General features: G+C 43.0%; 1 protein-coding gene across 3 annotated transcripts in view; it reads left to right on the top strand.

Annotated features, from left to right (window-relative positions):
* The window catches only part of SENP2 (SUMO specific peptidase 2), a 32,013-nt gene extending 29,304 nt beyond the window's left edge, over positions 1-2,709 (top strand). For all 3 annotated transcript variants that reach the window (XM_049880952.1, XM_049880941.1, XM_049880962.1), the window contains one exon: positions 1,391-2,709. In XM_049880952.1, coding sequence (XP_049736909.1) covers positions 1,391-1,453 — 63 coding nt within the window. In that variant the 3' untranslated portion in view covers positions 1,454-2,709. The remainder of the gene's footprint in view (positions 1-1,390) is intronic.
* Positions 2,710-12,597: the final 9,888 nt, after the last annotated feature.

Below are 12,597 nucleotides of genomic sequence, written 5' to 3'. Positions count from 1 at the left end.
TCCATTTCGCCAGCTTCTAACCCGCTCCACCCTCTCATCTCCCCTCCAGGCAGGAGATGCCAACATAGTCTTAAGTGTCCACCTGATCCAAGAAGCTCACTCCTCACCAGCATCCCTCTCCATCCCATTGTCCAGTCCAATCCCAGTCTGAAGAGTTGTCTTTGGGAATGGTTCCCGTCCTGAGCCAACAGAAGGTCTGGGGGCCATGACCTTCTAGTCTCAGTCAGACCATTAAGTCTGGTCTTTTTAAGAGAATTTGGTGTCTGCATCCCACTGCTCTTTTGTGTTCCCCGTCAGGGCAGTCATCGTTGTAGCCAGGTACCCTCTAGTTCTTCTGGTCTCAGGTTGTTGTAGTCTTTGGTTTCTGTGGCCCTTTCTGTCTCTTGGGCTCATAATTACCTTGTGTCCTTGGTGTTCTTCATTCTCTTTTGATGCCGGTGGGTTGAGACCAACTGATGCATCTTAGATGGCTGCTTGCTAGTGTTTAAGATCCCAGGCGTATTACTGTTTATTTTATGGGACTGTCTGTTGTTTGACTGAAAAGGTGGTCTCTGAGAATGGCCTCATTTCCAGGTCAGAAGGGCTTCTTAGGGCCGTGGTCCTGGGGGTTCCACCAGTCTCTTGTCAGACCAGTAAGTCTGGTCTTTTTTGTGAATGTGATTTTTTTCCACATTTTTTTCCCTGTTCTCTCCAGGACCTGCTGTTGTGATCCCACCCTCTGTTGTGATCCTAGTCGGAGTGGTTGGTAGCGGTAGCCAGGCACCATCTAGTTCTTCTGGTCTCGGGGTCACATTGGCTGTGGTTCCTGTGGTCTGTCACTCGGTTAGATTAACTGCTCCCTTGAGTCTTTCGCTTTTTTTCATTATCCTTTGCTCTAGACGGTAAGAGAACAATAGTTATATCTTAAATGGCCGTTTACAAGCTTTTAAGACGCAGCTCACCAAAGCAGGATGCAGAACATTGTCCTTATGAATTATGTTGTCAATTGACGTAAGTGTCCGCCAAGTCTATGACCCTTTGCCTTCAAGCCTAGGACCTTTATCCTGTGAGGCATTTGGTTATGTCTAAGAGGTTTCCGTGACTGTACCTCTTGTGTGTGCTCTGTTGTCTGGTTGGGGTGAGGGTGTCCAGGTTGTTGGTCACTGGGTGGGTGGTACAGAAGTTCTCACTGACGGTCCCAGGCAGGCAAGGGCTGCGTGGGGGTAGTTAGAGTGGGCACAAAGCCTCTGGTTGTGGCGGAGGGGTGAGGCAGGAGGGATGCCACCAGCCCACAGGTGCCCGCTAGGGGACTGTACCCATCTGCTAGGGCATGATGCAGGGCGGGGGAGAGGGAGTGTGATGCTGCGCACATTCGCGTGTCACACCTGCTTGTTTGGGGGACTCTTTGCAGCACCAGATGCCTCTCTTCCGGAAGAAGATGGTGTGGGAAATCCTTCATCAGCAGTTGCTGTGAGAGCACCCGCCCATCCCGGTAGCTGCTGGTGGTTCTCTCCCGGATGGCTCCATATACCTCATGCATCGTGGGTTAAAAAGTCCCCGCGTCGCTTCTGTTCTCCTCCAGGTACTGAGCTGTCAAAAGTGCACCAAGACCTCTGACTGCACCCTGGCCCTGACTTGGTGTGCGGAGAGCTGCTTGCAGCTGTTTTTGAGGGCTGTGCCTGTGTAGAGGCCTGGACTCTTCCACGCACCCAAGAACAAACGCTAACCCATCCTTTTTTTTTTCTTTGGAAAGATTTTTTTCCCCCATGAATGTGGGAATGCAGGTTTTATTCTGATTGTGTTTTCCTGTGTGTGCTCATGTGTATTCACCTGCTTGTGCGTCTGCAAACAGAATGGGCAGCGGCGTTTTCCCTGCTCTTTTACTGATAACTAACTCTAAGTTACTTGTGAACTATTTATTTCTGAAAGGAAAGTTAATCAAGCTGCCGCTCCCTGCTGAACATCAACAGGGTGGTCTGTTGAGGGGGAAGGAGGAGGTGTTAATTCACTTCTCTGAGGCCGGAGCAGCGAATGCCAACTTGAAGCTGGAGATGGCTTTTTTTTTTGCGGCCTAAGAATGCTGGGAGAAGGGCTGTGGCATCGGGATCTGGTTGCCTCTCAGAGGAGGCCTGACACTACAGCATTGGCACGGTGCTGTGGAAAACTGAAACTGTGGCCAAGGAGCTCTGGCTATCCGGGCGTCTTCAGAAGAGTGTCACGGTCATCCTAGAGAGACTTCCCTCTTTGGAAATGAGGTGACTTGGCTTTCTCTCGAAACTGGACTAGAAGTAACTATAAACCCCAAATCTTCATTCTCACCCCGGATCTGGTCGAACATAAACCTCAGAATTGTAAGGGCTGGCCTGAGCTGTGGATTTCCAAAAATACTATTCAATCTAAAGCTATTTTTCTTCAGAGTTTTTTTTTTTTTTTTTTCTATATAAAGCCAGAATCAAGTTTTGTACTCATTGGAATTAACATTCCTCCCCCCGCCCCGCCCCCACTGAAATTTGTGGAAAAAAATTAATCCTTGGCTCTGAGGTTGCCAGTTACACAGTAATCTATTTTGCATATGAAAGTTTGTATTTAACATTTTTGTTCATTAAGAACCTTACAGATGTGGTTATGGATTTTGAATTTCAGAAAGTTTTAGAGTTGGTCAGAACAGCTTTTGCAAGATCTAGTGCCTAGTATTGCTTTTTCGATGTAATAAAAGGTTGTCTGACAGAACCTGAGAAGTATATGCCGAAATAATTTCTAACCCTTTCCCCACTTCAACCTCCCACACTTATTTTGGAGCATAAAAGCAAGAGGTGGAACCGGAAATGGCTGGCCCGTGTTAGTGACATGCCTGCCATTGGAGGGCCCAGGCTACTGGTTGCCGAGGCCTACTGGTGCTAGTACTGCAAGCAGTTTTCCTGAGATTCGCGGAAGCCTTGGTGCAGGACCGGGGCCTGTGACACGGATTGACAGTGCTGTGTGTCCACTTGATAGCCAGACACAGGCCACGTGATGAGGTGATGACTAGAGTGAGCTGGCGGTGCTGACTCTCCAGCTGAGGCTGCACAGAGACACCTTCCTGCTGCCCCTGGTCCTTGCCCCAGGGCTCTCGAGCTGTGCCAGTGAGTGTTGGGGGCAGGAAAATGGCAGCCAAAAGAGGCCAGGGATTCACTGGGCCTCAGGATACTTAAACCTGGCTCCCACCTGACACCAGTGTGTCCCACCTGAGCATTTAATACCTTGATTCGGATTCGATCCCTGTTGGTGAATCCTGTCAGGGATGGTGGTTTGTATTCAAATGAAGGAGATGCTGGGGGTCCTTTAGTATTTGAGGGGCTTCTTGGGAGCAGCTTGCACCGAGCTTTCCATTCATGTGCACTTGTCAGGGGGCCCACATTCTACCTTGGGTTCCCTAAGACTGTTAGAACCTCGGACCTTTTCCTCCTCCCACACCCTAAGCACAATTTGGGGGACCCCATGCGGAAGGGTGGATATTTGCCTGCACTGTGAGGAGTCTCTTGGTGCTGGGACTGAGGCAGGGGTGCAGGGAGAATGTGTCTTGGAGATACATTGAACCTCAGAATATAAATAAATGGGCAATGTAGAGAAAATGACGTTTACAGTAATTTTAGTACCGTAGTCAGACTACATTGTTTCAGTTGGCTTTTGTGAACTTATTGGGAACCTAATCTCTTTATAACCGTTTCTTTGAGGAAAAACCCCAAACATCTGATAGCCAATCTTTTAGTATTTAACTCATTGGTAAGTTGACGGTCAGTCTAGCTATTGCTTATATATATATATATATATATATATATATATATATATATATATATATATATATATATATACACACATATATTTTAATTGATCTAATATATACAAGGAAGGTATTTGGGCGTATTGGAATAGGTGTTGATTTATCTGTTTACCAATAAATTCATCGCTTTGGTTCAGTGGCTTTCAAGTTTCTTTTATTACAACTCCACAGTAATGAATATATTTTGTTGTGACCAGTGCACACATATCTATGTGAATATACAAAACAGTACTCGTTCCTTATCCTTGCTAACTTTACTTCAGTTTTTTTTTAATAATTTTTATTGTGCTTTAAGCGAAAGCTTACAAATCAAGTCAGTCTCTCACACAAAAACCCATATACACTTTGCTACACACTCCCAACTACTCTCCCCCTAATGAGACAGCCCGCTCTCTCCCTTCACTCTCTCTTTTCTTGTCCTTTTCGCCAGCTTCTAACCCCCTCCACCCTCTCATCTCCCCTCCAGGCAGGAGATGCCAACATAGTCTTAAGTGTCCACCTGATCCAAGAAGCTCACTCCTCACCAGCATCCCTCTCCAACCCATTGTCCAGTCTAATCCATGTCTGAAGAGTTGACTTCGGGAATGGTTCCTGTCCTGGGCCAACAGAAGGTCTGGAGGCCATGACCACTGGGGTCCTTCTAGTCTCAGTCAGACCATTAAGTCTGGTCTTCTGAGAATTTGGGATTTGCATCCCACTGCTCACCTGCTCCCTCAGGGGTTCTCTGTTGTGTTCCCTGTCAGGGCAGTGATCGGTTGTAGCCGGGCACCATGTAGTTCTTCTGTGTTTTTTTTGTTTTTTTTTTTAATACGAGTTGTGACCACTCAAGTTGATTTCCCAACTCACCAGTAAATAGAAATTACACTGCTCTAAATGACCTGACAGCAAGATGCAAGTTAGGTTTAAAATGGTAAAGCTTGAGACCACAAAAATAGGATAAACATGAAGCTGTTTTGAGACAGATCAATCTAGATCTTCGGGGAAGACAGGCCAGAAGCGTTCAGACCTTCAGTGGAAATGTGTGGCGTAAACAGTCATTGTCCTTCAGTTTCTACATGGGCATTTCCCAAAACACATTTAGAAGTCCTGTTGCTTCTCCATAGGAATTGAAACACAAGGGCTCTGTGGCCAACTGAGTATGCTCTACCAAGTCCTTTCCTTCTGGGATGCCTGTCAGACATTCTGGGACGTTTACACTAGAAATCTGTCCTATCCTAGCATTTCCCAAAACATGGACTTGAGCCCTTTTCTTGGCATCTCTATTAACATCCAGTGGAACTATTCTTTGGAATACTCTTAGGAAAGTGCCAGGAGAAGCAATAGAGAGTTCTTGGCAGCATATATTTTGAATGTACACCAGAGAGGCCTTGCAGCACCCCATTCCCCCCACTACCTTCCGTGAGGGCGTATGGTGACCGTGAAGTCCGTGGTCTGAAGTACCACCCTCTGCCCTCCTGTCCGTGTTCATGGTGGAAATGTAAGAAAATACTGATCAAAAGGTAAGAATTATGCAATCCACCACCCAGAATTAATAACTGTTGACAGTATGTATGTAGTTACATAGCCCTTTTCCACTTAATTTATCTTGAACATCTTCTCATGTCAGTAAACGTCAACGTCATTTTAACGACTGTGTTGTCTTCCACTGCATGTCTGACGTTCACTCGGTGCTCCAGTCTTGTTGGCTTCTGGACATCCTGTTTTTCACTTTATGCCCAGTGAACATCCAGGTACATACCATCATTGACATTATTTCCTTAGGAGAAATTCTTAGAATTAAAATTCCTGGGTTAAAAGTTATATATAGTAAAACAAAACAAAGAAGAATCAGGAAATCCACTGATGGGCGCTTTGACGTCTGTTTCTCCTAGCAGGGGATAATGATTTGTGTCTCTGTTTACATACATTTTATAATAATTTTCATGTATAGCTCATTCTGAGAGATTGTTATTTTTGCTTTGACTGCAAATGAGTTTATTTTAAACTAGTTGTTGCTGGCATATAAGAAAGTTAACTCATTTTTATATACAGGCATCCTTTCTGGATTACCATTTGATTCCTAAACTCAGATTAGAGAGCAAGAATTTTGTAATTGACAAATTCACTGAACTCTTATTGGTTTTGAAATTTTGAGAAAATTTTTAGTTGATTTTTTTAGGATTTTGAGGTAGGTAACAATATCTATAGTTTATTTCTTCCTTTTAGATAGTTCTCATTTCTTCTTTGATTTCTTATCTCTCACAACAACCTTCTAAAGTAAGCATTATTCTTCCTGGCTGAGGAAACAAACTTGGGCTAAGGAGCCAAAGTCCACACTTGGACATTTTACAGGAACAGGAATGGCAGTCAGATGGCACCAGATGCCCCTTCATCTCCAGGAGGGCTACGTTTGTGTTCTGCGCTGACAGAGGGATGTGACTGAGGGTTTAACTAACTGTCCAATACATTCTACTTGGACGTGGCTAACAGTTATTTTGCTAGTTTATTTAGGATCTTTAAATTTTTACTCATCAGTGAGATTGGACTATGTCACAGGGGCACTTCTGTCAAGTTTTGGAATCAGGGTTATGCTTTGGTAAAAAAAATAACGGGGAAGTGTCTCATCTTTTTAACGCTCTGTAATATTTCGGTGGCGTTGGACTTTTGCCAGGACATGCTTCAACCCCTGCCTGTCCTCTCCTGAGACATGGGCCAGAGCCATTTCTAATTTTTCTTTTGATTATTGGACAATTTAGCCGTTTTTTTTTTTTCCCCTCAAGTTTTGTTAATGTGCTTTTTTCAAAAACAAAGTCATCTTTTTCATCCCAATTTTCAGCTCTCTTACCGTGTTTTTTTTTAATAGGGGCTTTATTGAGAGACGATTCACATAACATACAATTCACCTTTTTACAAATGTACAATTCAGTGCTTTTTAGTCTATTCAGAGTTGTGCAGCCATTGCCACAAGGAATTTCAGAACATTTTTAGTCACCCAAAAAAGAAACCCTGTACCCATTATCAATCACCCCTCCCTCACCCCCCCACCCTAGTTCTAAATAGCTACTAATCAACTTTCTTTATGGATTTGCTTATTCTGGACTTTTCATGCAAGTGGGATCATACAATATACAGCCTTTTGTGTCTGGCTTCTTTCACTTAACATAATGTTTTCAACATTCAACTCATATCAATATTTCATTGCTTTTTATTGTCGAATAATATTCCCTTGTGGATATAACACATGTCATCTCTCCATTCTTCAGTTGATGGCCATTGGAGTAGTTTTTACTCGGGGGCTTTTATGAACCACCCCGCTGTGAACACTTGTGTCAAGTCTGTGTGTGGACATGTCTTTTCATTTCTCTTGAATATGCATCGAGAAGCGGAGCTGCTGGATCATATGGTAACTATGTTTGACCTTAGCATGGAATTTTAAGTAGTAATGCCCTTTCATTTTTTTCAGTATTTTTCACATCTTTGGTTCTAGTATCTTTATCATTTTAAGTGGATGAGTGCATTTTTTATTAGATTTTTTAGAAATTTGTTCATTATGTAAAGATCAAGTTAAATGTATTAATTCTCTATCAGTTATTTAATTTCTGCATTTATACTTGTCAGTTCCTTCCTCTTGCTTTCCTTAGGCATATTTTTGTTCTCTTAAAAATACTAAGTTGAATGTGCAATTCATTTTTATTCACTTTGCTATTTAATACAACTCTGAGAATATTCCATAAGTTGTAATATGAAACATTTCCAATATTGTTATTTCCCAAATGGACTGTAATTCTAATTTTGATATCCCCCTTTACCCAAGAGTTGTTTAGGGATTGTTTTTGTGTTTGCGTGTATGAGTTTTTAATTTCAAGTGGTTGACTGCAATGCAACAAAACTAGAAATCATTAAAAGCTCAACGTCTAAAAAATGTAAGTGGCTTATATAATTTCTGCTTTTTGGAATCAATCGATTATCAAACACTAGTGCAAGAAGCAGAAAATTCTCTAGGCATTTAAGCAGGGTTCCACTTTCTCTAATAAAACATAGAGTGATCCTTACTTTCTTTTGGTTGGCAGATAGTTGGATTTATTTTTTTGACCCAATCTGTAAGGGAAACTGGATCAAGTTACGCATATTGCTACACGGACATATTTGCTGTTAACTTCTCTTGTTTCCGATTTGTCTGTAATATTTGGAATATAATTTCTTTGCATTTTTCTTTTCCAGACCTTTTGAAAATATATATTCTGTCCTATCCCCTTTTTCTCTTCTTGAAATGTACTTTAATTTTGTCTCATTGCTAAAGTTCAGCCAAAACTCCTACTGTCATAACTGTCACTGGTCTGTAAGAAGAAAGGACCAACAGCACTTACCGCCTATGCTCTGTAGGCCAGTGGGCATTAAAATGTGTCATTTTAGTGGACAATTTTTATTATCTTTTCTTTCAATTGGGAAAAAAAGCTCTTATGGAAATTTTCAGACATACTCAAAAGAATAATACAATGCGCCTTTATGTACCTGTCACCCCCTTCAGCCGTTACTAAAATGTGGCTAATCTGCATTCACCTTTTTTTTCTAGAGGGGAAGTGAAGAAGGGTCTAGAATATTTTAAAGCAAAACCATGACATCATCATCATTCTGCCTGTAAATACTTAAGAACATCATCCTAAAAAAAAAAAAGCCAGTGTCATATTTACACCTAATAAAATAAGAGTTTCCTAATATCATCTAATACCCAGTTCACATTCAGATTTCCCTGCTTGTTTCAAAAATGTTTTATTGTGTTTTTCAAATCAGGATCTATAGTGGGCTGAATGTTGGCCCCCCACCAAAAGATATGTCCAAGTCCTAATCCCTGCAACCTATGACTACTACCTGATATGGCAAAGAGTAAATAGTACCTTCTATGGGAAAAGATGTGATTAAGGATTTTGAGAGAAGGCACTTCTCCGGGATTACATGAAACGGGCCCTAAATGCAACCGCGTGTACCCTCATGAGAGAGAAGTAGAGGGAGTTTTGAGATGAAAGGAGATGCAGCCATATGATTGCAGGCAGGGATGGGAGTTACACGTCAAGGAACGCCTGGAACCCTCAGGAGCTTGAAGAGGTAAAGGGCTGATTCCCCAGAGAGCCTTACAAGGATGTTGTGGATTGAATTGTGTCCCCCCAAATGGGTGTCAACTTGGCGGGAGGCCATGATTCCCAATATTGTGTGATTGTCCACTGTTTTGTAATCTGATGTGATTTTCCTATGTGTTGTTAAATCCTGCCTCTATGATGTTAATGAGGCAGGATTAGAGGCAGTTATGTTAATAAGGCAGGACTCAATCTGCAAGATTAGGTTGTGTCTTGAGTCAGTTTCTTTTGACATATAAAAGAGAGAAACGAGCAGAGAGATGGGGCGAACTCATGCCACCAAGAATGAAGAACCAGAAGGGAAGTGTGTCCTTTGGACTTCGGGTCCCTGCTGAAAAGCTTCTAGACCAGGGAAGATGGATGACAGGGACCTTCCCCAGGAGCTGGCACCCTGAGATCGAACTTCTAACCTTCTACACTGTGAGAGAATAAATTTCTCTTTGTTAAAGACATCCACTTGTGGTATTTCTGTTATAGCAGCACTAGATAGCTAAGAGGGAGGGCAGCCCTGCAGATGCCTTGATTTCAGACTTCTAGAAGGAGCCATAGAGTCGATTCCAATTCATACGGACCCATGTGACAAAGTACTGCCCCACAGGGTTTTCTTGGCTATAATCTTTCTCCCACAGAGCCACTGGGTGGGTTTGAACGTCCAACCTTTCAGTTAGCAACCGAGCACCTAACCAGTTGCACCATTAGAGCTAGGAAACCGTCTGGGGCAATTCTACTCTGTCCTTTGGGATTGCTGTGAGTCGGGATCGACTGGGTAGCACATAGCAACAGTCTCCGGAACCGTGGGAGTAAATGTTGTTTAAACCACCAAGTCTGTGGTGATCTGTCATAGCAGCACCAGGAAATTAATGCCGGATCGAAGGAAAATCCACACGGTGCTTCTGGTTATTGTGTCTCTTAGTCTCTTGGCATCCCTGGGTGGTGCAAACAGTTAAGCACTCGGCTGCCAAAGAAAGGTTGGTGGTCTGAGTCCACCCAGTCACCTCAGAAGAAAGGCCTGGCTATTTTCTGAAAACTCAGCCACTGAAAAGCCTATGGAGCACAGTTCTACTCTGACACACGTGGGGTCGCCATGAGTTTTGTTGTCTTCAAGGCAACTGGTTTGGTTGTTTTGTTTTAGTCTCTTGATACACACAAGCTCCAGAATAAGCTAGATAACTGGGATCTTCTAAAAATGAAACAGGCCCGTCAAAAGAATTCACCAAAAGAGTAAAAATAGAGCCTGCAGACTGGGAAAAAATTTTTGGCTATTACAAATCAGACAAAGGTCTAATCTCTAAAATCTGTAGGAAAATCCAACACCTGTACAACAAAAAGACAAATAATCCAATTAAAAAATGGGCAAAGGAAATGAACAGACACTTCACCAAAAAAGACATTCAAGCAGCCAACAGACACATGAGGAAATGCTCACGGTCTCTAGCCATCAGAGAAATGCAAATCAGAACCACAATGAGACCACCTCACCCTGGCATTACCGGCACGCATCAATAAAACAGGAAATAACAAATGTTGGAGAGGCTGCAGGGAGATTGGAACTCTTATGCACTGCTAGTGGGAATGCAAAATGATACAACCATTTTGGAAAATGATTCTGGAGCTTCCTTAGAAAGCTAGAAATAGAAATACCATATGATCCAGCCATCCCACTCCTAGGAATATATCCTAGAGAAGTAAGAGTCATCACACGAATGTATATATATACACCCGCATGTTCATTGCAGCATTGCTCACAATAGTCTCTTAGTAACAGTCTCTTTCCCTGCCTTTTTTTCATACGATAATTTGTTAAACTGAGCTGTCCTGTGGGACGTCCCACACTCTAGACTTGGCTGATAGCTCCTGGTGTTGAACTAGTTCCTCTGCCCCCTGTTTCTTGTAAGCTGGTAAGTTCCTTCTAGTAACTTGATCCAGTTCAGCTTCAGTTTATTATAAGTGGTCCTTCATTTAACTTTATCTTTCAGTTAGCTGTAAACATTCACACAATTATTTTCGAGAAGGGCATAACCATACTCTAACCTGAATCCTTGCAAGTAGGAGAATTTTTCTAAAGTCTTCAAACATGAGGGATAACTTGACTGAGTATAAAAATTGAGTCTCAGCCCTTTTTCTCCTCAAAGCTTGTTTTCTGGCATTTAGTAGCAGAACAGGGAGATCTGAAACTAGCTTGTTTTTTGTTTTGTAACTAACTTGTTATCGTTTTGGTCAGTATCTTACTAGAATTTTCATTCTATCCAGAAAACTTGCCAGAATCTGCCTAGGTATAAATCTCCGTTTTTGTCTGATTATACTAAGGTGCGGGGTTTGTTGCTATAACAAAGACCATAAAAACAAACAAACGAAAACAAAAAGCCAAGCAAACACATTGCCATCAAGTCGATTCTGACTCATAGCAACCCCACAGGACAGAGTAGAACTGCCCCATAGGGTTTCCAAGGCTGTAAATCCTCACAGAAGCAGACCGCCACATCCTTCTCTGACGGCGGGGCTGGTGGGTTGGAACTGCTGACCTTTTGGTTAGCAGCCCAGGGCTTAACCACTGTTCCACCGGACTCCATAATAACAGAGGCCTGTGTGTTAAGCAAGACAGAATGTTCTCTCTCAGGTACTGGTTTGAGTCTAAGGAGTCCAGTGCTGATGTGGCAGCTGCAGTGTCAGGACTAACCTGACCACTGGCCTCCACTGTGTGTTTATGCCCATTCCAGCTCCCACAACCACACCTGTGCCCCACCCAGTAGGAAGCGAGCCCGTCACCTTTTAAAGGTACACTCTGGAGAGATGGCTAGTAGGCCCTTCCCTGACTTTTTTCCCAGTGGTTCCATGAAACGAGCCCACACCAGGCGCTGAAGCTTTCTCATTCCAGTTCTGTGTACCTTTTACCGTATCATCAGTTTTCCTGGCTTTTTGATATTTTGTTGTTTTTTAAATCTTTTTGGCACTAAGTTTTCGTCTTCTTTGATGTTCAATGAGAAATTGTAAGAAGAAACATGGAAGGCTGCTAACCAGGAGCTGTTTTTGATTTGGAAGTGGAAAACCTGGTGGTATAGTGGTTAAGAGCTATGGCTGCTAACCAAAAGATCAGCAGTTCAAATCCACCAGCCGCTCCTTGGAAACCCCATGGGGCAGTTTTATACTGTGTCCTATCAGGTCGCTATGAGTTGATTCGGAATCAACTCGATGGCAACGGGTTTATACGGTTGCTATAAGTCAGAATTGGCTTGATGGCAATGTTTTTTTTTTTTCTTACATTTAAGGAGCCTTGGTGGTGCAGTGGTTAAAACGCTTGGCTGCTAAGTGAAAGGTCAGTGGTTTGAACCCACCAGCCACTCTGTGGGAGAAAGATGTGGCAGCCTGCTTCCGTAAAGATTACAGCCTCGGAAACCCTATGGGACAGTTCTACTCTGTCCTACAGAGTTGCTATGAGTCTGAATCAACTGAGGGCAACAGGTTAGGTTTTTGGTTTTCTTATATTTAAGTTAGAATCATAGACCCTGATTATCATGCTCATCCTTTCATTTTACAGATGAGGGGACCAGTCTCTACGAGACTGCTGTGCACAAAGTCACACGGCTAGTGTACAATCAAGAGGGAGGAAACGTCTGCGACTGGTGAAAGAAGGAAGCTTTACCCCAGCCCTACCCCTGTGCTCAGCCCTGCGCCTGGCCCTGCCCCTGC

Source organism: Elephas maximus, chromosome 1 (assembly GCF_024166365.1).
Source record: "Elephas maximus indicus isolate mEleMax1 chromosome 1, mEleMax1 primary haplotype, whole genome shotgun sequence".
Classification (NCBI taxonomy): domain Eukaryota; kingdom Metazoa; phylum Chordata; class Mammalia; order Proboscidea; family Elephantidae; genus Elephas; species Elephas maximus.
Note: the sequence above shows the minus strand (reverse complement) of the source record. Positions and strands in the feature narration are given on the sequence as shown.